This window comes from Kogia breviceps, chromosome 12 (genome assembly GCF_026419965.1).
Source record: "Kogia breviceps isolate mKogBre1 chromosome 12, mKogBre1 haplotype 1, whole genome shotgun sequence".
NCBI classification, from domain to species: domain Eukaryota; kingdom Metazoa; phylum Chordata; class Mammalia; order Artiodactyla; family Physeteridae; genus Kogia; species Kogia breviceps.
This window is the reverse complement of record NC_081321.1, coordinates 84,387,643-84,415,175: the sequence shown is the minus strand read 5'-3', so window position 1 is coordinate 84,415,175 and position 27,533 is coordinate 84,387,643. Positions and strand designations below refer to the sequence as shown.

The following is a 27,533-nucleotide window of genomic DNA, read 5'->3' as shown; positions in this document are numbered from 1 at the left end:
GTTTTATAATTTTTTCATTAAATAACATACTAAAAACATCTTTCCATGTACACAAATGCATACCTACAACGTCATCCTTAGTGACAACATAGTATGGCTATTCCATCATTTGTTCAGCCAATTTCCTATTTATGGACATTTAAATAGTTTCTAAATTTTCAAAACACATTTTTTTCAGAGATGAAAAATAAAAGTGTATTCCTGAGGTAAATTTCATGTTATATGTGTATTGTACCACAATTTTTTTTCATATTATTTTCCATTACGGTTTATTACAGGATATTGAACACAGTTCCCTGTGCTATACAATCGGACCCTGTTGTTTTTCCATTCTATGCATTGATAAAATAGTTTGCATCTGCTAGCCCTGAACTTCCAATCCAACCCTCCCTGGATCCCCCCGCCCCCTTGGCAACCACAAGTCTGTTCCCTATGTCTGTGAGTCTGTTTCTGTTTCATAGACAAGTTCATTCTGTCATATTTTAGATTCCACATATAAGTGATATCATATGAGATCTGTCTTTTTTCTGACTTACTTTGCTCCATATGATAATCTCTAGGTCCATCCATGTAGCTGCAAATGGCATTGTTTCATTCTTTTTTACAGCTGAATAATATTCCATTATATATATATACCACATCTTCTTTATCCGTTCATCTCTCAATGGACATTTAGGTTGTCAAAACACATTTTGTATATACCTCTTGGCATATTTTCTGGTAATTCCCTTAGAAAGGATTTCTAGATGTGGAATAGTAAAAAATACATATTGGTATTTGGTACAGATTTTCATATTACCCCCTCAGAAATGTTAGATCAATATATATTTTCACTGGCAGCATAGGAAAATTCTTATTTACCCACATTTTCACCAATCTTGGCTTTTATCATTATTCTAAACCATTGCCAATCTAATAGAAAAACTATAGGAACTTATTGGGGTTTAACTTGCATTTCTTTATTGGTAGGATGGCTTATTTTGAGTTTTGTTGTTATTCTGCCATATAGGAATCAGATTTGAATATTTACAAGGTATAAATATATTCTCTAATAGTATACATTTGGGATTATATATAGGTCTTTTCCTATCATAAGATCATCTAACCATTTTTATGTTTCCTTCAAGTCCTTTTATAGTTTGGTTTTTCCTAATTTAAATACTTATACATGGACTGGATTTTCCCAAATGGACTAATAGTGTTCTAATTTCACTTTTCCCCAAATGGTCAGCCCATTTTCTTAACATCAGTCATTGAATAAAACAAATTTCCTCATTGATTTGAATGCAGCCTTTAGCTTACACTAAATTCTAATAAATATTTGGGTACATTTCTGAGCTTTCCATTAAATTCATTTAACTATCTATTCCTGGCTCTGTAGGTACCCTACTATTTTAATTATTATAGCTTTAAAAAAATAAGTTTTATTATCTGGAGGTAAGGCCTTACTCATAACTCTTTTCTTCAAAATGTATAGGCTACTTTCTCAAGATTTTTTTAAATTATGGTTTTAATCCAGACTATGTTAAGATTTTTAATAATCTGGGGAGAATTGATATTTTCATAAACCCTCTCCATTTATTCAAGTCTTCTCTTAAATTTCTCAGTAAAAATTTGTCTTTTGTTTTAAGCTTACTTAAAGTTTTTTTTAGGTATTTTATAAGTAGAATATATATTCTAAGCATGCTATTTTATCACTCTGATAAATGGGATCTTATTTTCTATTGAGATATTCCCAGTATATAGAGATGTCAGGAGTCCCCAAGATCACCATCAAGCTCAATGGTTCATTAGCACTCCTATATAAGACTCAGAAGTTGTTATATCCACAATTATAGTTTATTACAGTGAAAGAATAGAGAGTAAAAGTAGCAAAAGGAAAGCATATGGGGCATTTCCAGAGGAAACCAGACTCAAACTTTCAGATATCCCCTCCCAGTGGAGCCACATGGGACACACTTAATTCCTCCAGTAACAATGTGTGACAATGCAAAGTGTTGCCAACCAGGGAAGCTCTCAAGCACTGCTTGGGTTTTTTACTGGGGTCATTCATGTAAGCATACAGCACTTGCATCACAGACTTCAGTTACCCAAGCTCCAGATCCCAGAAAGAAAGAAGGTGTTCACCCTAAATCACATTGTTAGCATAAACTATCTGAACAAACTGGTACAGCATGGCTCAAGGCCTCAGGTGTGGAAAAACATTATTAGACAGAACATTCCAAAATCTCAGCTCCTAGGAGCCAGCCAAAGGCCAATCTTGAAAATGGGCCTTTCATAGGAAAGTGTAGGGTTTAAGCAACTCAGGCCTGCTGAGTTAACCCTTTCCTACATAATAGGAAAGCTAATGATTTTGTATATTGACATTGGCCAGCTATCATGCTGAAAATACTTGTTTCCAATTCTTTTTTGTTGGTTTTTGTAGTCTTTCTAGCTAGACATTCATATCATCTGTGAACCATAGCAATTTTGTCTCCTGCATTCTGGTAAGTACCAGAATATATTTCGTTTCTTGTTATTAATGCATTTACTGGCATTTCGGGAACAATGGTGAATAATAGTGAAAACAATGGGCATAAAGTCTTGTTCCTGTCTGTTTTGGAAATGTTTCAAAGTTACTCATCATATTAGTGTTGGTTTCTGACATATGTTCTCTTTCATGTTATTTCTAACTTATTAAAAAAAATTTCTTTTCCTGGAATTCCCTGGTGGCCCAGTGGTTAAGATTTGGCACTTTCACTGCGGGGGACTGGGTTCAATCCCTGGTCGGGGAACTAGGATCCCACAAGCCACACAGCGTGGTCAAAAAAAAAAAAAAAAAAAAATTCATGAAGAGCTGAGAAATTTAATCAAATGCTTTAGAGGTATCTGTCAGGATACCCCTAAAGTTAATCACACCTAAGATACTCAAGGAGATAAAATGTGAGCTGAGAATTTTATATCCAGTAAAACCGATCTTCAATGATAGGGGGTACAAATGATTAATAAGATGTGAAAACTCAGGGAACATTATTCCCACAAGTCCTTATTGAGGAATCTACAAGAAAATTAACATCCTACAACCAAAATGAATAGAGACCCACCAACATAAGTCTAGTAATGAGCATTAAATATATAGTTATTTGTAAAACTAATACTAAATGAGTGTTAGAAGAACAGAGACAGTATGTAATTGTTGTATGTTCAGGTAATGGTCAACTTTTGTACAACTCCAAAAAATGGAGGGAGCATATGCAAAAAATCACACAACTTTAAAAACTTTTCTCAGTAATTATATTCGTAGTGGAAATATTAGTAATAGATTAATATTTTGAGACTGTTATATATATAATTTAAAATAAGTAACTATGAGATATTCTAATATCCTCTGTGTCCTTAAGAACTAGGATTTTTAGCAGGTAGAAAAAAGGCAATACAGATAAATACAGAAGGGGTATAGCTGAATTTGAACTGGAAGCATCAAAATGACTTCATCAGATATTTTATTTAACATGTTGTTTTTATTTCCTCTATCCACTGAAGAGTCTTAGAAAAAACGATCAACCCATTAGCAATGAGCATCTCTGCTGCCCAGATTGTTGCACTGAAATTCCAATTCTCACTTCAAGACTTCTTGAAGAAATGACAAATTCCAGGTCTGGGAAAGAACTATACAAGATGAACCTGGAACATCGTGTCATACCAGATAGCAAGAAATCTATCAAAGCCTCAGGAGTCCATGTAAAAAAGCTCCCATTGGCCAAAAAATAGGAAAGTTTGAGCTCCAAGTTGGATAATAATCTCAATGGATTGAAACACAGCAAATACACCTAAATCCAGGAATTCATATTGATACTTAGAGAAAAAAAGTAAATGACCATCTTTTGGAGGATGAAAATTTTTTAAATTATTTTTTAAATTATTTTCAACATTGTAAATAAAGGAAAATAATCAAGCATTTACCCTATATTTCTTATATACACTGTACCACTATGTAACAAAATATTAGATAAGAGCAATCATCTCTAATAAAATTATTCCAAATAATAAATGAAATTTTAGAATTAGAATATCACCATTTTGAGCCCCCAATTAATTAAACATCAACACCCAATAACACAAATAATTACGCGACTCTTGATTAGAAAAAACAAAAAAACCTTACACTCTTGCCAAAGGGATCAAACGTTGAGTCTTATTAAGTCTCTGGATCCAACAACCAATTTGCATGAATAAGGAGGGCAAATAAATATGTTGAACTTTACCATGAGTACATAATCACCAAAATCCTGTCTGTGGGAAATTCTACAGATCAAATATTTTGGGTTAATCAACAGATAACTGTAAGAAAAAGAAAAAGATGGAGAGGAAACCTATATACTAAAAAAGACTTAAAAGACACCATTTTTTTCAATAAGCAAGACTAAATTATGATGTATAGTCATGCACACCTGAATATTCAAAGTACACAGAAATTCAAAAAACTAGTTACTGTAAAAATAGTAACAGTGGTTACTTCTAGAGGGTCACTGGGGGTTGAGATTGAAACTGGGCACACAGGGGCTTGTGAGATGTATGAAAAAGTTCTATTGCTTTGCCTGAGTGGTAGTTATTTTATCTTATAATTCATTATAAATGTATAATTTGTATGGGTTCTCTTTTCTATATTTGTGTATTATTTTACAATAAAATAGCAAAAAAATTCACTAAATGTGTTACTTGAATATATTTTACTGGTCAAATATGAATTGCCTTTTTAAAACAGGTACTTAGCAAATGTTACTGTTGTATTTTAAAATGAGGAACCTGAACTCTATAAAGAAATAATTCCAGTTTGCATGATGATTTCCTTCATCGAATGGCATTAGTCATTCATGCTAGTATAATGTTATCCTGGATTAATAAGGACACGATAGACTTCTACTCAAGAAAGATAAGTCAATATCATTCATTTCATTAAGACTTACTGGATGCTTACTATGTGCTTGATTTTTCTTTCCTGAATGAATGATACTTCAGGTCACAGGAAATATTTGACTAGCTATGGTCAAACAAAACTGACCAAAAATACTTCAGTATCTTAACCAGTTTTCCCTTCATAAAAGTAGAAAGTATATTTTCTGGCTTCCCATATAGCTACATTTAAGTCACATTCATGAAAGCTTTTCACTCTTAAAACAGCAGGGCTTTTCCACCTGCCTACCTTTCACCAACAGTAATAACTGCTAGGCAGTGGGCAAGACTGTAAGCCACCAGTACAATACCCATACTCTTAACTTTCCCTACTAACAAAATTTCAATACCATTTGGGGTGCCAACTAGATCTAGCTAAAAATTACTTCCTGGCTTCCCTTACAATAAGTAGTGATTGTGTGAGAGGTAGCCAGACCACCTTGTGGGGCTTTCAACTGACATGTGCCCTTTTGCCTCGCCCCACTTCCACCTTCTTCCAGTCAGGAATACATATGTGATGACTGGAGTTGCAACAACTACCATGGCAGCCTTGGGGAAGGAATCCAGTACTAATCATAGCCAAGATGAGAGAACCTAGTTTCTGGATGTCGTGGAGCCACCACAGGGGCCCTGTTATGATTATCCCCAGACTCCCCTTTGCATAGGAAAATAAATCTCCCAATTTACTTAAATGTCTCTATTGTGAATCTCTGTTACTCAGCTAATTATTAACCAAAGCAATAATCCCTGATTATTATGAGTATCAGCAGTGTCAGTGTCCAACAGTAAAAAGTACATACAGATCCACTACTTTAGAGAAGTCCAAATGAGGTTGTAGAAAAAAAAAGAAAAAGAAAAAGAAAATAATCCTCGGAGGTGGATATTACACTTCATCTCTCTTTCCATATTAAACAAGGGGTACTAGGACTGAACAGCAAAAGTAAGATGTGATAATTTGAAGGGGAAAATGTAATTTAAATAATCAACAATGATAAAGTGCCAATCTTCATTGTTTATCTTCTAGAACTTTCTATTGAATGTCACTGGCAACATCAGCAGTGGCATCAAAAATGTTTATTAGGTATCTGATTAACTGCAAATTATACAGAGTTAAGTACTGTTTCAATGAATTTGACAGCACGATCTCTGCCTCCTAGGGAACGTTCGTGTGTGCACATGTCACAACATCTGAAGAGCTTCAAAGACACAATGATTGCCATTAACAAGAAAAACATACTTTTTGGCAACTTCCAGGACAGATCATTTCTTTCCATCATTGGCAAGACCTTGGCTGGAATTCTTTTGGATCAGCTACTGCTCAATGATGGCAACTGTGTACTACCAGAATAACTGTGGCTTTAAACCACAGGGCAACTGACATAATCTTTGCTCTATGTCAGAAATAAGAAAAATACAGAAAACAGCCTGAATATTACTAAATTTATTGACTGCACTGAAAATTTTGATGTTGTCTGTAGACCTCAACTATGAATTACTATGTAGCTTTTTGAGATTGCAATTTGTCAGGATCTAAGAAGCTGGTGGTACTGTGCACCTTAATTAATCAACAGTCATTTAAACATCTACTATACATCCAGCACTATGCAGATTACAGTTATTTTATGATTGTCTATTTAATGAATATCTCTCCCACTAGAATACAAACTTCATATAGAAGAGACTGAGGCTATCTTGCCCACTACTGAATTCTCAGTGCCTAGCATATATTATTAGATACGCAATAACCACTTGTTGAATGAATAAACGTACAAGGGAATTACAAGACAAATACTTTCATTTCCCCACTAGAGTGACAAAACATAAAATAACATCTTATCATCTAGATTAATCTTCACAGTTCCCACTGTCTAGGGCAGTGCATCCAACAGAACTTTTTTACAATGATGAAAATGTTCTATGACTACACTGTCCATCCAATATGATAGCCACAAGCCATATGTGGCAACTGAGCACTTGAAACGTGGTTAGTGCAACTACACTACATTACCCTGTCCTCATCTTATGCTATATAGCCCCATTTGGCTTTTATTAAAATTTCAATTAAGAATTTGTGGGAGTTTGAAATAGCATATGGGGAATTCTAACTTATGCCCTTCCAATAAACAATGTCTCTTTTCCCCTGCTAGTACTGCCCCCCAAATATACACAACTAAATGAAATCCAAGAAAGATTGTTAACAGGTTGTTTGCCTGGGAATTCCACTCCACCAAGTTGTGGTTAAAGAAAGGGTAGAGAGAGTTTAGCCATCTTTAACTATACAGAGAACTAACAACATTTCAAGTACACAATATTAAAGTTATAAAATCAAACATTTAGAATACAAATAAATCCATGGAAATAATATCTCCATAATAGTGTTCGGTAGGCAGGCCATATCCCAGCTCAATCTGTGCTGGATGGTTAATGGGCCTGTCACATTGCAGCACATTTATTCAATTATTCAATATATGGTTACTGAGTGCTAACTATGTATCAAACCTATTTAAAGCACTAGGGATACGGCAAGGAACAGACTGATATAAGCCCTGTCCTCATGGAATTTACATTTTGGTGGATAGAGACACCCAATCAACAAAGAAATAAGTAAAATATATAGCATGTCACGTGTTACTAAGTTCTATGGAGAAAAAGCAGGTAAGAGGGGCAGGGTGTAGAGGGAAATGGCTGGCCAGGGAAAACCTTACTGAAAAGATGACATTTGAGACAAAACTTGGAGATAAAGGGGCAAGCCAGCAGATACCTGAGGAAAGAGAGTTTCAGGCAAGGAAAGAGCAAGTTCAAGGAACTTGCATGTTCCCGGAACAGCAAATAATAGGCTAATGTGCCTGAAGATGAGTGAGCAAATTGAGGAGTGCAGAAGAAGAGATCAGAAAGTCAGAGAGGGCACCAGATCAAGAAGCAGCTTGGAAAGCAATATAAGGACCTTGAATATAATTCTAAGAATGACGGGAAACCTTCAGAGGATTTTGAAGAGGCAAGTGAAGTGATCTGACTTGCAGTTTTAAAGGTGTACTCTGCATGCAATATTGAAGAGACTGTTGGGGGCCAAGGTGGGGTACAGAATGGAACAAAACTGACAAAATTCCTGGCCCTCAGTTCCCTTACATTCTAACAGACCAGAAGCAGATACTTCTCAATCTTACAAAGGACTTTTCTTAATTCAGTGTTTTAAATATGCAATATATACAACTGGTTAAAAGCTGATCTCATGGATACTTGCAACAACAACAAATGGTAGATAAGCAGGTGCTTCTACCAAAAGCTTCTAAAAGGAAATTTGTCAAGTATATTCTGCACTGAGCAAGATAACAGGAAGAGGCTAGCTAGCTGGTTTGACATACATAGATATCTAAAGAGGGGGTGGGTGTCTCCATAATCTTTCCCAGCCAATTCATGTTTCATAAAAGGTCTTGACTACCAAACTATTATATTACCAAAAGAAGGTCTACTTAAAATAAGACGATACATTTGCAGCAACATGGATGGACCTAGAGATTATCATATTAAGTGAAGTAAGTCAGACAAATATCGTATCACTTGTATGTGGAATCTAAAAAAATTATACAAATGAACTTACTTACAAAACAGAAATAGACTCACAGACAGAGAAAACAAACTTATGGTTACCAAAGGGATAGCAGGGAGGTGGGGGGAGAGATAAATTAGGAGTTGGGGATTAAAATATACATACTACTATATATAAAATAGATAAACAAGGACATACTATATAGCACAGGGAACTATATTCAATACCTTGTAATAACCTATAATGGAAAAAGAATCTTAAAAAGAATATATGTGTGTGTGTGTGTGTGTGTGTGTGTGTGTAACTGAATCACTCTGCTGTATGATTAAACTAACAACATTGTAAATTAACTTACTTCAATTTAAAAAATGGTTAAAAAAAAGGTTATAAAGATTCATGATTTTGACTGATTCACATCATCCAGAAATCTCTGGTTTTCCTGGAAATGTTAATAGCCAAAAGAAATCTCACAGCAATTATTTTAAAATAACAGCAGCAGCAGCAGCAGAGAAACTATATATGAAGTGGTTAAGAGGACAGACTCATGAGACACTGTATGAGTTGACTCTTACCTCTACCACTTTCTAGATGTACAATCCTGAGCAAGTGGCTTAGTCTCTACCTCATAGGGTTGTTGTGAGGATTAAATTAGCTAAGATACAAATTGTGCTTAGCACAAAGCTTGGCACATTGGAAATGCTCAGTAGGTATTGCTTTACAAGTGTAATGATACTGAACACTTACTATGTCCCAGGAACAACTAAGTGCTTACATATCAATTCTCACAAGAACCTTCTGCAGTAGGTACCAACATTACGTGCATTTTGCAGGAGAGGAACTAAGCAGAGAGGTTAAGTAACATGGTCACATGCATACAATAAGTGGCAAAACTGAAAGATTCAAACCCAGACACTCTGGCTCCACAGCACAGAATCTTAAACGATGCTATTCTGCCTCCCACATGCTAGAGTTTATCATATCTATACTTGTGGTAGGCCAAAAAATACTGCCATCCCCCCAAATGTATTCATGTCAAATCTCTGAATGAAACCTTCTTAGGGGAAAAACCATCTTTGTAGATGTGACTAAAGTTAAGGATCTTGAGATGAAGAGGAAATCCTAGATTATCCTGTTGGGCTGTAAATGCCATCACATGAATAAACTGGGGGCAGAGGCACATTAGGGACAGACACACAGAGGACAGACACGGAGAAGACCATGTCAGAGCCTGTGGAGGGAGTGTGGCCCTGCCTACAGCTTGCCTTCAGACTTCTGGCCTCCAGAACTATGAAAAGCACATTTCTGTTGTTTCAAGCCATCAAGTCTATGGAAATCTGTTACAGAAGCCCTAGGAAATCAATACAATACTCTATCATATTCTAGAACCTATCATACCTTGTCCCATCTGGCCTCTTAATAAAAATTTATTCATACATTTATCTCTTACTTATTGAAAGTCTATTATATGCCAGACTCTATTCTTGATAATAAAAAAACAAGGTCCCTACCTCAGGGACATTGGAGGAGATGGACAAGAAACATGTAAACAAATAAGTTTAGAAAATAATAAGCACAGTGAAGAAAATAAGAGTGAAATGGAATAGGGAATAACTGGGAAGAAGGTTCCCCTAGACAGTGGAGACAAGGAAGCAATCTCAGAAAGTAGGACATTAAGAACCTCATGATGATGCCCACCCGAGTAACAGGAGGAAGATGCTCCTGACAGAGGGGACAGCAGGGCAAAGATCTTAAGCCAAAAATTATCTTGGCATTTACGAGGAACAAAAAGAAGGCCAATATGGCTGGAGAGTGATGAAAAAAGTAGGGAAGAATAAGAAATAAACTTAGCAAGGAAGGCATGGGCCAGGCCACGTAGGACATCTGCATCAATTATCTACTGCTACAGTAATGCTATGTCACACACAAAACTCTATCCTATAGCTTCTGTTTCTGGAGTCTGCTGGGAGTCTGCCAGGAAGCACTGCTGACCTCAACTGGACTTGCTCTAGTCTGTTATTTGAATGGGTGTCTGCTGAGGATGGCCTCAGCTGTGACAACTGGGGCTCTGCTCCATGTGGTCCTCTCTGCAGCAGGCTAGCAGGGGAATGTTCTCATGGTGATGGCAGAGGTTCAAGAGGGAATACCCCAACGTGCAAGACTGCTTCATTAGTTAAAGCAAGTCACCTACCTGAGGCCAAAGTCAAGGAATAGGCAGGGTGACCTGCCCAAGATGGGAAAGCAAAATTACATGGTACGGATATAGGAAACAATGAACAATTAAAGCTATCAATGCAAGCTTCTGCAGATATGTAGGGCCTTGATAAACTAATAAATAGAACTAACAATTATTTTCTAAATGGGATGATTATGCATTACAAAAGTAGGAGTTAAGAAAAAGAGAAAGGTCTTGAAGAATATTTGAGATTTAGATGGGTGGAGAGACAAGATGAGGGAGTTCTAAGAGTGGAGAATAACACGAATAAATTTGTGATGGCAGAAAAGAGCACTGTACCTAAATAGAAAGAAAAGAATGGCATGTAAATCAATATCAAGTTGCTTCTATCTTACCTAATCTCTACCACAAACAGAAGAAAATGAAGTAGAAAAACTGAATCTCATATTCATCCTACATAGGAGAAACCACTGCATTTCAAAATGTTGTGAGAGTCTAGAGTCCTCAACATGATAATCAGGAATGTCTAAGGACTCGAGACAGTCATGAGAGTACAAACACTAGGATTCCTAACAAGTGCGACAATGAAGATTCAATGCAGTATTTACCAAAATGGTGAGGAAGCCTGAAATTATGAATCAGTGTATACAATGTAATAATCCTTTTTGGTAACCCAATATTAAGAGCTATCATCAGATTGTTATTTTGGAAGGATGCTATCATATGACTCCAAAATTGCCAAGAATCCAAACAATATCCAAGAATCATCTTGGCAAGAAATTGAAAAATTTGGCCAGAAACATAATCTCAAGCATGTTCATATAACTCTTGATGTTACTTATATCTTGATTTGTTGCATTAAAGTTTTAAGGCAATTATCAAGATATTAGTCTAAGCTCTAAAAACTGGTAATGTATAATTCACTAGAACTGGCTCTTCATTTGGCTCTTTTAAAAAATGTTATTAATTGTGCTTATATGACACTAATAGCAACATATCATCCAGTTATGAGACTCAGGGAAAAGCCAGTTCACTAGCCTTCGTAGACAGAGATGAATTCAAGTGTTTACACAGTTAACTAAAAGGAGGAAAGTGTATGCAAGGCAGGCCCATAACTCAAATACATACAATAGCAATATAAATATTTAAATCAATTAACCCACATTTAGCAGCTGCAACAGTGGAAGAAAGCTTGAGGATACCAATGTTCCTACTCACCTGGTGTCATATTCACTGGACTAATTCCTGTAGAGCATCATCAACTCTCCCCACATCTCCCATCTTCCATCCCACAAATCCATTGCACTGAGCATAGTGGGACGAACCCTTACCCAACCCCACTGTTAGAGCAAAATTGAAGAGCTTTATGGTCTCCACAACTCTCAGCTGAGCCCCATATACATGAAGAATCCCTAAGCACTCCCTGCAAGGCTGGGTTCTGGAAGCCTTGAATCTCTCCTCTGAACCCTCAAATTAAAGACAGACTAAAATTGATTCTTCCTGGAAAGAATGGAGACAACTCAGCATACAGATTGGAACTCTTTCAGAAGTGTAACCTCCTAATTCCAACTGCTGAATTTTGAGTGGCATAAATGTCCACCAGGAGATATCCTTCCCAGAAAGAGAGAGAGAGAGAGAGAGAGAGAGAGAGAGAGAGAGAAACCCCCTTCTAAGGAAACACCAGGACTAATTCTCTTGCCAGACAAATCTACCACTCCGTATACCATTATCCTTGCTCTCCATCCAAATATGAGCCACTCTAGTCATCTATCTCCCCCACACTCTCATCTCCAAATGGCTCTGTGCTTCCCCTCTCCTCCCTTTCCACTCTTCTGCATAATCCACACCCTTCTTGCCTTCTCCACTTCAGTGATCTTTTTACCACCACACATACTTAAGTGTGGGGAATGGGAATGGATCTCATTTTTACTCCAGTCAATAGCTTGTAAAACCTCCTGTTAGTTCAGTCCCACAAATTCACCATGCCACTTCTTTCTCTTGCTTATCATCATGCTATAATGTCTTCCATTTTAAGAAATCTTCCCTTGGCACCACACCCTTTTCTGCCCGCAGCCCAATTTTTCTGCATTCTTCAGTGTAAACTGTTGGCATATTGCTTATATTCACCATTGCCACTTATTCTCTTCCCATTCTTTCTTAAATTCTCTCCTATTGGGATTTGGTCTCTACCAGAGTCACTGAGAAACTTCATTAAGGTCACCAGTGGCTAGCACGCATCCAAATCAAAGGTAAATTCTCAGTTCTCATCTTACTCACCCAGCAGCATTGCAATGGGCACAGCTGATCACTGTGCTTTTCTTCATTTATTGAGACGATCATGCCTTTTCTCCTTATTCATTTAATGTGCTGAATTTAATTGATGTTTTAAAAAGTTAAACCACTTTACAATGCTGAAATAAACTTCACCTTGTGAAATTTGACCTTTTTCATATAACTGGATTGTTTGATAATATTTTGTTCAGAATTTTTACATCTATGTTCATGAGAAAGATTGGTCTATAATTTTCCCTTCTTATAACATCCTGGTCAGGTTTTGGTACCAGGTTTATGCTAGACTCATAAAAAGAGTAAGTAAATGTATGAGGATTCAATCAGAGAAACAGAACCACACACACATATATGCCTGTATACTTATATATAAACATATACAATTTGTTACAGGGATTTGATATTGTGCAACTGTGGAAGCTAATTAAGCAGTCTTCATAAGATTCTTTCATCTGATGCTGGAGTCCACAGGGCCTCAAACAGTTGAAGAGGAAAGATGGATGTTAAGTAGGGAAGAGCAAGGACAAGCTGGGATCCACAAGCAAGTTGAAACCAATAAGGACAGACTGAAACTCTTATCTGATCTTGCTGCATCTGACATTGATGGTACGGATGTCCTGCAGGAAAGTTAGTGCCCTTTATCACAGAACTACACACATGCACATATCCCAGGAGTCAGAGAAATGGAAAGTGGATTCAGGGGAATTGCAGGCCTGACTGCTGCCCCAAGCCAACGAGGTGAGCTGACAGGTAAGCAATACCATGTATGAGCTACAAAATGGCCGCTGCTTCATTTCTATCCTCCAAATCTCACACAAGAAGGTCTCTTGTGGCCCACTCCAACTAGAAGGACAGAAATTTTGGAAAGTGTAACTGAGGCTAGGCAAGTTGATACATTACAGAGCTACACAGAAACTGTTTCTTTTTTCTTATTTTCTGACACTTTTCGTAAGATTATTATTATTGTTTGGAAGAATTTATCAGTGAAGTCATTTGGGCCTCGAGTTTTCTTTGTGACAAAGCGTTTTAATTTATAGATTCAATTTCCTTAATAGATATAGAAATATTTAGATTTTCTATTTCTTCTTGTGCCAGTCTTATGTTATATCTCTTTGTCTACAGCATTTGTCTAGTTCAGGGGTCAGCCAACTATGGCCCTCAGGCTGTATTTGTAAATAAAGTTTTACTGGGACACAGCCATACCCAATCATCACATATTGTGCATGGCTGATTTTGTGCTGCAGTGGAAGAGTTGAGCAGATGCAACTGTATAATCCACAAAGCCTGAAATATTTACCATCTGGCCCTTTATAGAAAAAAGTTTTGCCAATCCCTGATCCATCTCATCTAAATTTGACAATTTCTTTGCAAAAAGTTGTTCATAATACTATCTAATGTCTATAAGATCTGTAGCAATGTTCCCTTTTTACATACCTGATATTAGGTGTGTGTGTCCTTCATTCTTGATCAGTCTTGCTACAAGTTATCAATTTACTAATCTTTTAGCTTTGTTAAATTTTTCTATTATATGATTGCATTCTATTTTATTGATTCCTGCTCTTATATTTAATAATTTCTTATATTTTCTTTGGGTTTACTTTGCTATTCTTTCACTAATTCTTTCAGATGTAAGCTTAAATCATCGATGTTTCCAATCTTTTTTATTTTCCAAAATACACATTTTAGAGCTATGTATTTCCCTATAAGCACGTATTAACTGAATCCCAAAAGTTATGCTGTTTTCATTATCACCAGTTCAAAATATCTTCTAATTTATATTGTGATTGTTTTCTTGAACTACACATTATTCAAAAGTATGTTGGTTAATATTTAAACATCTGTAGATAGTCTTAGATATTTTTCTGTTATTCATTTCTAGTTTAATAATTCCAGTGTGATAAGAGAATATACTCTACGATTTCAAACATGAAATTTGTTGAGACATAGAATATCCAAATCAGTCTCGAAAATGAACCAAGTTGAGTCATTTACACTCTTGACTTCAATATTACTCTAAAACTACAGTAATCAAGATAATATGGTACTGAGATAAGCACCAGTTAGATCAATAAACAAGTTAGAGGGCCCCAAAATAAGTCTGTACTTTTGGTCACTTAATTTTTGAAAAAGGTACCAAAGCAACAAAATAGGGGAAGGAGAAGCTTTTCAACAAATGGTGCCTAAATAGCTTGATATCCATATGAGAAAAGGAACTTAATCCCTACCTCACACTCACACCATACACAAAAATTAATTTGAAGTGGATCAAGGACCTAAATGTAAAAGTTAAAACCATAAAGCTTTTAGACAAAGTATAGGGGGATATCTTCATGTCTCAAACATGCTGAGTGAAAGAAGCCTTACACAAAAGATTACATACTGCATAATTCCAAAACAGGCAAAACTAATTCACAGTGGGAAAAATCAGAACCATGATTTCCTCAGAGCTGAAGGTTGGGGTGAGGAGTGGAGGTGGGTGAGTAGTGGCAATTAACTATGAAGAGGCAAGAGATAACTTTCTGGGGTGATGACAATGTCTTATCTTGAGTGTAGGTTACATAGGTATATGCATTTATCAAAACTCAGGAAACATACACTTGTGATTTGTACATTTTATTTTTTGTAAATTTTACCTTAAAAGAAAAAAACTGTAAACAAATATTAAAAGCTAGTTAATGACATGCATGTTGAAGTAATTCGTAGAAAGTGTACTAATGTATGTAATATATTTTGAAGTGCATTAAAAGAACAAGATGATTACTAGAGGGATTGGAAGATGGACAGAGAGTAAAACAAGTATACTAATAAATTAATGGTAGAATCTAGGTGGAGGTATATGGATTTTTCACTGTATAAATTTGAGAAGGAATTCTAAGTTTATTTATATTTTTTGATAAAATAAATGAGCAATCTTGGTTTTAAGACTCATAAAATTAACCATTAAGAAATTCAGGGTTCTAAGTAAAATAATGACCAATCTCTAATTTAGGTTGCATTGAATTTATTGGCATCACATGGCAAAGATATGTTAATTAAAGCAAAGAGAATTTCAAAAAAGTGATTTACAAATATATGGTGTTAGTAGTAGTTCTTCAGAAAATGAAAATTGCATTTGATATACATTTTTTGCCTTTCCAAGGTTTTCTGAACCACCCAAGCCCATCTGGCAATAGTTTTTCTTCTTCAAAGTTCCTTTCTACCACTTGGGGACACTTAATTTTCAGCACTGATGGAAAAGAAATCTACTATGCTCCATTGCACATCAGAGTAACCAATGTTTAAAAAAATTATCATTTAAAAAAATTGGAAACTATCTCTGTAATTAAATGGTTATGGGAAAACCTTATAATGTTCAGAGACTATGACAATTTAAGCAAAATAAAGGAAAACATTAACTAACTTTTCTAAACTGTCAAAATGGTTTGGATTTGGTCCCAATTTGGGGTGAAGATCAGCCAAACCAATTCATCTGGTGGAAATTTAAAACAAAATACATAATTGTTAATATTTATTACACTTCCAGAACAACAGCTAAGAAAAAAGGTTACCATTAATGAGGACTTTTGTAGATTAAACAGCCACCTCCAAAGCAGGTTCATACCCTGGGAAACAAACCAGGGCACAATTAACAACATTAAAAATATAAGGCAGCCCTAAGAGCAAAGAAGTCAGAGGACTTCGAAGTCTTTTATTTATAAATACACTCTCAGGCAACATGTACCTAATTAGATTTAAATAGTCCCCAAGAGAATTAGCAGCTAACTACACCCATCTCTGATCAAATATACTTAAAGAAATCAGAATATTAAACAGCACCATTTAAGAATTTGAAATATAGCCCCATAACATGAGTTTAAATGGAAATAATTTAATATGCAATACCATATATATTTTGTGCAAATTGATAATTCCCTTGCAGAGAGAATTTTCCACTAAAGAATGAATTGAGACGTCCATTTCCAGCAATATGGCAGACTACTTGTATAGAGAACCCCTCTCAGTAAAAAACTGAAAATGCTAAGTATGGCTGGACTGGTGGTAAAATAAGAAAAACCACATAAGGCCAGAAGAGAGAAAGTGCAATATTCCACAGGGGTTAACAAGGATTAGAGCCTGCATTTGCTCAGAGATTCTGTGAATTCCTGGTGGCTTAGCACCTGGTTTTAATGGCCCACATGTGCTGGAAGAGAAGACAGCACATGTGGGCCGTAGAAGGAAACATGCCTGTGTCAGGAATGGCTCTGAGAAGAGTAGGGGGGGGCGGGGGGGAGGGGAATTACACACACACACACACACACACACACACACACACACACACACACACACACACACACCAGAGAACTCCTAATGACAAAAGAATACTCGCTTAGTTTGGTACTTGCACTAACTCTGTGGCCTGAAAAGCCTCAAGAAGAAATTTTGGTTTAAAGTGGCCCTGGAAAGACTTCCCTTGTGGTCCAGTGGTTAAGAATCCGCCTTCCAATGCAGGGGATGCAGGTTCAATCCCTGGTTGGGGAACTAAGATCCCACATGCCACAGGGCAACTAAGCCTGTACGCCCTAACTACTGGGCCCACGCGCCTCAACTAGAGAGCCCATGTGCCGCAAACTACAGAGCCCACACGCTCTAGAGCTCATGTGCCACAACTACAGAGCCCACGTGCCACAGCGAACAGCCCACGCTGCAACGAAAGATCCAGAATGTCACAACGAAAGATGCAGAATGTCGCAATGAAGATCCCGCATGCCTCAAATAAGACCCGACATGGACAAAAAAAAACATAAAATAAAGTGGTCCTGGATTGGTACTGCTCCAGGCACCTGGCAGAAGAAAACACAGGAATTTCAAACATTCCTCTGGATGCAGCTCAATGAATACAGGAACAAAATGAAAATTCACTAAACACATGAAGACACTACGAGCTAGGATCAGCAGAAGTAAAAAACTGCAGAATCAAATAAACAAATATAGGAGACACTTGAATAACTAGGTACAAATATAAAATGTTTAAATATAAAAATAAATAAATGTTTAATAGATTTAAGACAATAAAATAGATTGAAAATATGAATAAAAAATAGAAAACTATAATTGAACCAGGCAGATCTGAAAAGAAACCAACTAGAACTTTTAAAAAATATAAGAAGTTAAATTAAAAGCTCAATACGCAGGTTAAACAGCAGATTAAATACAAGTGAAAGTGTACTGGTGAACTGGAATACAACTCTGAGGAAATTATTTAAAGTGCAGCACACAGAGAGAAAGAGAGAAAGAGAAAAATAGGAAACAGAGGTTATAAGGTATGGAGGATAGAGTGAGCAGGCAGGCCCAATATATATCTATTGGGAATTCCAGAAGAAGACACAAGAGAACAGGGGAGAAGAAATATTCAAATAAATAATAACTAATACTTTTCCAGAATTCATGAAGAACATCAACGCTCAGATTCAAGAACCTAAACCAGGATAAATTATAAGAAATTCATGCCCAGACACATCATGTAAAACTGCAGAACAATGAAGTCAAAGAGAAGATTTTTAAAGCAGCTAGATAGAATACAGAGATTACATATAAAGGAATCATGACTAAAACCAACAGCGGAATTCTCTGCAGTAACAATGAAAACCAGAAGAATTGAAGCAATAATAAAGTACTAAGAGAAAACAATTGTCAACTGAGTCATTTTATAGTCTTGAAAATATCTTTCAAGAACAATAGCAAGAGACATTTAATTAAAACAAAACGAAACTTAGTTTATTATTAACAGAACTTCACTAAGTTAGCATCTAACTTAGTATACTTCAGAAACATGTACTTCAGAAAGAAGATAAATGATTGTCCCAAGAAAGAGCTCAGATATAAAAGGAAATGATGAGGAAAATAATAGTAAACTTGTAGGTAAATCTAAACCAATGTTAACTGTATAAAATAATAAAATAATCCCTAATTTGTTTCATAAAAAAAATCAAGATAGAACTTAAATCTCTGAAAATAATAGCATACAAATTAGGAATAGTGGTGACCACAGTTAAGGATTTTCAGGTCTTCATATTATTTGCGAGGAGGACAAAAATACTGATTAACTTTTAAATGTAAATAACTGAATATGATATTAAAATGTCTAGGGTACCCTTTAAAAGAATGAGAAATAGATTAAACTTAAATCAGAAGGCAAGAAAGGGAAGGAGGAAACATATTAGAACAAACAAAAATCACAAAAGAAAACAGTACTGAGTATTAGTGGAGGGTGGGAGGGAGGGTGACGCAAGAGGGAAGAGATATGGGAACATATGTATATGTATAACTGATTCACTTTGTTGTAAAGGAGAAACTAACACACTATTGTAAAACAGTTATACTCAAATAAAGATGTTAAAAAAAATCATACAACATACTCATTATCCAAAATTAACATTTATGGAGCACATAAATATTCTCTTCATGGACTTCTTATTCATTAATTGCTAAACTCATTAATAAATATCAGTAATACCTTTCTGTAAATATAGAGATAAAACACACCTGACAGGTCAATTGTAGATATAACATGAATGACTTTTTGTTCATACTGACAGGCATATATACTTTAAACACCAAAGACTATTCTGAACATTTATGGGAAAAAATTCTTTCTGAAGATTATTTCAACTTAATCAGGATTAAATGTATTTAAACTTTGGCCCTTATTATCCTGAGTGAAAGAAATAACTTTAGTTTTAATATTTTACTTAATCAGAAAATAAACAGAAGGGAACAATATGAATAAACAAGAATATGGAGAGCCTGATGTCCTGTGGTCTTCCTTAATAACAACCCATTTTCAAGAGACTATAATCTCAACAGAAGCTTTCTACCAAGGATCTTAATCAGATTCTGAGAAAATTCACACTCAAAATAAACAATATGCCACTAAAACCCAAACACTGTAAGTATTAGCAGCTATACAAAAAGTTAGCTTCTATCTAATGAGTCATTTTTAAAATGATGAAAGTCTAAGTCTTTCAAGTGCTTTCTATTCAAGCTGGAAAATATATAAAGGTAGGAATCATTTACAAAGCAGGTTGAGAAATTTTACTTCATTTTACACATCCTTGTTTGACTCCATGCAAACATCAAACTAAGAATGGCAAAAATGAGTTTCTCTTCCTACATATTAATACTAACTTTTTCTTTGCTTTCTCAAGGTGTTTCACCTTCAGCCTCCAAGTCAATAAGAAATTTAGAAGATGACATGGTATTTAAAACGCTGAGGCTGGGGAAAGGCTTTCAGAAGGAAGATACTGAAGAAAAATCAATTGTTGTTCCTTCCCTGGAGGAATATAAAAATGATGGGAGCGATTTCATGAATGATGAGGAAAACAAAAATTCAAAGGTAAGTGGCAATGTGACTTATCCTTTATTTCAATGGAAATTTGAATGATTTTTATGAATCCTTTGGAAGTAAAATCGATACTTTTATAAGCAGAAGTATGTGAAAAAAGTCACAATATGCATTAGGACAACTGATCAAATTTCCTACATACCAGGTTGTTCTTCCATTCTGGGAAACATCTCTTATTCAAAAGGTTCTTATTCCCTGAAAACCTTGTATCTAAAATATTTTTTAGAGTCGAAACAGTGTAGAGCATCTTTGATCAATAAGAATATTACACAATTGTATCATAGTTCTATTACCAATAAGAGAGCTAAAACACAAATCAACCTTTTCTTTACAGAATGCAGGTTCCAAACACAATTTCTTAAATCATGGTCTGCCACTGAATCTGGCTATAAAACCTTATCTTGCACTAAAAGGATCTGTAGCTTTTCCAGCTGAGAATGAAGTTCAAAATACTGAATCAACACAAGAAAAGAGAGAAATTGCGGATGAAGAAAACTCAGCTAAATTTCCTATAGGAAGGAGAGATTTTGACAGTGAGTAGTCTTTTTAAAATTCAATTCTTATATCTTAATACCATAAAATAGTACTCTGAGTTTAATTGAATTTGGGTCCAATCATGACAAAATCAAACAAGACCATGGTTAAATTTACTTGATATTAAGTGACCCCTGCAAAAGATGTGAAATTAAGAAGTATTTAATTAGTTACTATAATTAGTTACTATAATTAGTTATTAGTTACTATAATTTTGACTTACTCAGAATTAGCTATACTAGATCCATTCTTTCATTTCTAATCAATTTTGTGTGATACTAGTCCTTTAAACAATTTAAGCTTTTTTTTCCTTCAGTGCTCAGGTGTATGCTGGGAAGAGTCTATCGACCTTGCTGGCAAGTCTGATACCTGCTGGTCCACATCATCATTTCAGAAGAAAACAAAATCATTTAATTGCCTGTGGGGGAAAAAGCCCTTAATGTTACTATGACTTGTATTATTTTAAATGTCTGTTTTCAAAGGAAGTAGCATTAAGATATACCTAAATGATATGCTTTACCTGTGCATTAAACTTTGTGAATATTCTGCATAATTATGACTTACTAGTATTTTTTAAACAATGCTTAACATGCTAACCTTACATACACTGCAGACCAAAATAATAAAGCACTATGATTTACACCTTGATCTCTTAAAAAATTAAGTAGATGCCTTTGGTGAATGGTTTTATATATACATAAATCTAAAGAACATAAAAAACAAATTCATAGTCTAAAAAACTGAGTTAACTTTGTCTGGCCAGTAATCAATTTGTCCTTGGCGGTGCATTTGTTGCTTTTTGCAGCTCTAACTAGTTTGCCATCTAATTTACTCTGCAAATCTTTTGATGCCTTAGGTATCTTAACATTTTTGTGTTGAGGTGGTTCGTTTCCATTATCACAGAGAATATTTTCATCACCCAAATCCACCTGTTTCCTTTTTGAGCCTTTATTTCCTGTCAGACTAATTGATTTTCTTGCCACTTTTTCATTTTTACTTTTGTCCAGATGAACATTTCCAGAACTTGTTCCAATTGTTGGTCTTCCAACAGATGAATTTACACCTCCTGTTATGCAAGATGAAAAGAGGAAAGAAATTATATAATACTTAAGATTATTACACATGAGAATTTTACAAAAAACTTTTTAAATGGCTAAAGAATATTTTAAAACTTATGATTTACAATCAAATAATGATATAAATTACATGATGAACAAATACAGCTATATTACTATCACGTTTCTTTTCATTTTACCATATCACTTTTTATCCCTACAAACAATAAATTTGCTTTGTCTGAATGCATAACACTTGATCCTTAAATGCTACGAGTTATTTCTTAAATACATTTAGTTAAATCAAAGTGAGTCCTATTCCTATACATATATTTGTACTTAGATATAACTTTAAAAATAAACTCAGGTCTATAAAAATATAAACCTTTACATTGCAAAAAACAAATCTAGTTTTACTTAAGTTAAAACCAATTAGTATACTAGAATTGAACTGTTATTAAATTTCTCAAATAAGGTCAATTACCAGAAAGGTCATTTTCCATGTGAAGAACACACAAAGGCTTTGATGCTGAATTAACATTATTCCACTTATCCTTGCTTATCATGCAGTCATCTTTGTAAGTACAAGCAAACTGAGATCTAAGTAAGGTTTGCTTCATCTGGTAACAGGAAGAAAGAAGAAAATATGCAATTTATCCTTTATTTTTATTTAGTTTTTCATCTAGATAGAAATATACTCTGTAGTCACTGAGGTATCATAAAAATTTCCCTTAAATATTTCATTATCTGTGGGAACTTCTAATCCTTGATGTTTCATAGTTTGCAAACTCATTCATTGCTACAACTAGCACTTTTGTTCTTTTCAGTAATACCAGCTTTGTGTATGTTTTTGATAATTTTTGTAAAACCTTAGGAAAATCAATTATAAACTCGTCAAAGGCCTTTGTTACACATTCCTATGTCTGAGAGGCTTTAGAAAGTGGTTTTATTATATTTAATAATGACATACATGATATATGTAATCCTAGAAAAATACAAGTTTTCAATCTTAAAGAATTACAGAGTACAACTCTTTTAGGAAAAAAATAGCATATGGAATTCAAGAAATTAGAGAAATTAAGGAAGGGAGAAATGCTAGGATGAAAAAGAAAAAGAAGAGAAGGTGAAAGAAACAAAGATAGGAAACTAACAAAGATAGTGAAAGATAAAGTGGTGAATGAAAGGCATTATTTCTTAATTAAAAACATGAATATTTAGAAAATTAAGAAATATGATTTGATTATATCATTCTGAGAAGATGTGACCAAGTGATTTAATAGTTGAGTATTCAGAGTATACTCCCGTAATTATCTTCAAACATGACAAATAGGAGAAAATTAGAAAGCTAAATTTAATTCTTAAGCACTGAAAAGGATGCCAAGAAAGTATTTTTGGAAATGTATTCTGCAAACATAAAACCAGTGGCTGTTTTAGGGAGAGGACTTAATTTCAGAACAAAAGTAATCTACACAGATAATGCAAATTTCAACAATTGCAGCTGCTGTGTAATGCCATTTGGTTATAATAGGGAGATTTCTCCAAATAATTAGAAATCGTCTCAAATCTTTTTCAGAAAGAGACAAAGCTTATTTCAAATACATGATTAAATAAAGAGGACTTCAACAATTCAAAAATTAATACTTCAAAGTATAACTACATTATGCTGAATAATACTCACAGAGTATGTATTGATACAGTTCATGAAGTCTAAAACAGCATGACTTTATATTATATATTCAGTAATTATACACTATGCTATATATTCAGAACGATAACTACATTAACCCACTCAGATGTTTGCAAAGATAACAGCAGTGAAATCCACTGACTATATTTTAGAAGAAATCAGAATAGTCTCCAGTCCAGCTGCTCCATAAAAGCAAGTTTTCTCAGGATGACAAATTTTATATCTTTCTGAGTAATGGTGTCTATGAGAGCCTCTAACTCTCAGAGGACTAAAAATTATATTTAATTTGCTTGAAGATGTAGACAATTAGAATTTATCTTCCATTTAAGCACAAAAATACACAAAATTGACAAAAGTGTGAAAATGTAAAAGATGAAAAAACTATTTTTTTTAGAAGTGAAATACAGTAGGCTCTTGATAATGAATGGAGCTACAGCCCAATATCTTCATGAATCCACATGAATGCAACTACTATTATATAGCTTCTACCATGAGATGCCTTAAAATATAACTGAAGGTTTTAACTAGGCCTCTTTGGACTTTATTAATTCCATAAGTAGAGAATTAAAACAATTAATAAAGCTATTAAAACAAATTTTGTTAATAAAATAAACTTTACATTATATTACATCATATCATCACTGCAGTAAATTATTCAAAAACATTTATTTCCATCTACAAAACCAATACTAACTGCTGACATCTTTTTATACGTTTCTTTCATTTCACCAGAGTTACTACTTACAGAAAATTATAAACTTATTGCTTACAGAGAGTTATAAAGAGTATGGTAAGGCCATGAAAGTAAATGGATGCTAAGTGGCTGGCAAGGATCACTCCCATAACATCCAGATAGTGATGGCACCTACAGGTGGCTTGGGGGACTAGAGCCTCCCACCACAAAACCTTCATCAGTACCACTCATAAAGCACTCTAAATAAAAATACAATAATTATATTATTTAATACAGACAACTGATGTTTTCTCAATCTCATGCTGCATGTGAATAAAATTTTCTTTAGAAAGCTGGCATTTTTATTAATTTTAAACAGACATCTGAGTAAAAAGCTTTCTTTGCTATGTAAATACAGTCGCAAAATAAGTTCAATAAGCCCTCCTGACAGCTAGATTTCTTCTCCTTAGGCCCCCCATAGAGAAATTCTCTAGCCCTTAGTGACAGTAGAGCAGTTTCAGAAAACTAGAGTTAGAAGGCAATGGATTCTTAAAATACTGATTATGGGTTGAGATGTGAAAGAAAATCAGTTAACCACTATATTTACCATGAAAAATATTATTTATAAACATATCAAAACACAAGAGAGAACCACAATGGTTCTATGGCAATCTTGGAATACTTATATCCAAAAGTAATAACTGAGAGTAGTTATATTGAGGGTGGTTTTTTTCTTCTTTGTAAAAGATTATATGTGTGTTTTTTCCCTGCCCTGTACAAAGATCTTTTTTATCAATTACCACTTATTAAGTTCCAACTATGTGACAGGCACACAGTATACTAAAGAGATTACTAGGATGGCTTCCATAATCACAAAGACATTCTACTTATAAAATTTGCTGTTGACACACAGCTGGAAGAAATAATAAATAAATTGGATAATAGAATCAAGATTGAAAAGATCTCAGAAGGCTAGAACCATAAGTAGAAAATAATAAGATGAAAATGAATGAGGATAAACAAAGTCCTGTATTTAAGTTCAAAATATCAATTACAGATGTACAGGATGAGGAGAACCTGACTTAAAAACAACATATGAAATAAAGACCTAGAGATTTTAACTGATCATGAACTTGACTGGAGCCAACAATGTGATGTCCAACTAAGAAACCCGCACAAAGAAACAAGATGATGTGATGGAAAAGGCATCAGATTTGCGGTCAAAAGACCTGGCTTCTAATACTGGCCCTATCACTTACTAAGTAGATGATCTTGGGTAAACCTCTAAACCTCTCACTTATCCACATATAAATGGGAATATTTACCTCATAGAGTTGTGAGGATTAAATGAAGTTAAAAATATGAAACAGCTATGTAACCCTAAAGATATATGTAGATACTATACAGTTATTAATGCAGAAACATAAAGAAAGTACTCCTATAGAGTAAGAAATCTGTTGCATTAGCTTTCTCAGGACCTGGCCAACGCTAAAATGATTCTAGGAATGCAGCTCAAAAAATGAACTTACAATCAGCTTCTTCATTTTGGTTATTAAAACAATACAAGCTACATTGACTTGTATTTATAACTTAAAAGAGATTGCTTTTCCTTTGTTCATAAAAGTTGAATTTTTCTGCACAAGATTAGTGGCTACATAGAATTGAGATTACTTCCTGTTGCAAATCTTCCAAATCTCTCTGTGTATTTGATTTGGAATCACAAATAAGCAAAACAATTCCCTTTTGAAAGTGCTTTTGAAGTACTTAACAACTAAGAATAATGTCCAGATTCATACATGGCTGTTAAAATCATTTTATGTACAAGTCACATGAGAGAAAAAGATTCAAAGTTTTCCTTTGTAGAGTGATTTCCCCCCTTTGGAAAGATTTCTATCCACAGTAAAATTGCAATGAACTTCAAACTTGCCAAGAATTGGAAAAGTCCTTTTGCCACAGGCTCTTTTTAAATTGAAATTATTAGGAGGTTCCCAGTTTGAGGAAAATAGTACTTCACATAGGAAAGCCTGACTCCAGTTAAATTAAGATAAATGAGTCAAAATATTGAAAAGTCACAGAAACTCTCAGTTAGCTGTATTAATAAGAAAATGAAATTTCTAAGCCCCCATTATAGCGGGGGCTATAAATTTCATCAACAAGTTTGGAAAAGGAAATTACTCAACATACCTATTAAATATATAACTAAAAATAAATATTTAAAATTTACCTTTTCATTCTTACATTATCACATTTTCAAAGGAACAGAGATTTGCTATTCTTAATGGCATATGAATTTGTAAGTATATCAAATGATGACTATTATAATTACTATGCCTTCTTTACACTTTGGGAACAGCATAAACTTTGAAGTCTTACACCTGAATACAACCACTGCTCTGTATATGGTCTGGGAAATAACGCCTTCTAGATTTCAACAAGGATTCATTGGCATGAGGGATATAAAATACCTAGCATAACACTTGACACTTAGAAGGTATGCAATAAATCCCAACCTCATTACTTCAGCCAAAACAAGTTCAAATTTTAGTTCAGACTAATACAAACATCCCATTTTCATTCTAATGAAAAATGCTGCTCATTTCCTTAAAGCCTTTGCTTAATGTCACCTTCTCAAAGAGCCCTGTACCGATCATTCCCTTTAAAACCAAAACACACACGAAGGAACACACTCTGCTTACCCTCCTCCCCAGCTTTATTTTCTGCCATAGCACTGATAACCTTCTAATATACCATATAATTCACTTGTTTGTTTTGTTTATTATCTGCCTCTCCCAACTAAAAAGTAAGCTCCATGAACAAAACCTTAGTTTGCCAACTGATGGCCTGCTCTGGCCCTCTTCATCACACAGGGTGAGGAATAAGTCCACAGGGACTTGGATATGCCCACTAGGAGACTATGACTCCTCCTTTTAGATCCTGTTCCAAGAACCTGGCACCCCAGAATTCCCTGCTTAAACTGCCTAGGCACTGGGCCAGCACTGGCCTCTTCCTCTAGGAAGGGCTGACTGTTTATGATAAGGGTGATAGGGAGTGGGATGTATACATTTCTGGGTGGAGTGTGTCTAAGAGTATGGAACAGAACCAGGATTAAAAGGATTGCGGGGGTAGACCAGGGGTTTCCATTTATGTTCTTGCACCCTAGTCCCACAAATATTGGGGGACAACTTGACCATCAGGGCAGGGGTTTTTGTCTGTTGTGTTTGCTGATATATTTACAGTGCCTAGGACAGAGCCTGGTATCCAG

At 34.8% G+C, this 27,533-nt stretch overlaps 2 protein-coding genes across 3 annotated transcripts in view; one reads left to right on the top strand and one right to left on the bottom strand.

Annotated features, from left to right (window-relative positions):
• Nucleotides 1–19,341: 19,341 nt before the first annotated feature.
• Nucleotides 19,342–27,533, bottom strand: part of PARPBP (PARP1 binding protein) — a 78,287-nt gene continuing 70,095 nt past the window's right edge. Inside the window, exons 10-11 of one of the 2 annotated variants that reach the window (XM_059081959.2) lie at nucleotides 22,396–22,531; nucleotides 19,342–21,922 (exon numbers count right to left, since the gene is read on the bottom strand). In XM_059081959.2, the coding sequence (XP_058937942.1) occupies nucleotides 21,582–21,922; nucleotides 22,396–22,531 (477 nt within the window). In that variant the 3' untranslated portion in view covers nucleotides 19,342–21,581. The remainder of the gene's footprint in view (nucleotides 21,923–22,395; nucleotides 22,532–27,533) is intronic. The other variant, XM_059081957.2, reaches the window with a different exon arrangement.
• PMCH (pro-melanin concentrating hormone) lies at nucleotides 20,065–20,863 on the top strand. Its single transcript, XM_059081991.2, has 2 exons — nucleotides 20,065–20,313; nucleotides 20,657–20,863. The coding sequence occupies exons 1-2, from the start codon at nucleotides 20,065–20,067 to the stop codon at nucleotides 20,861–20,863; spliced, it is 456 nt and encodes a 151-aa protein (XP_058937974.1).

Coding starts and splice junctions, on each gene's coding strand:
- PMCH (XM_059081991.2), top strand. CDS start 20,065: ATGGCAAAAATGAGTTTCTCTTCCTACATATTAATACTAACTTTTTCT. Junction 20,314..20,656: donor AGGAAAACAAAAATTCAAAG/GTAAGTGGCAAT, acceptor TTTTCTTTACAG/AATGCAGGTTCCAAACACAA.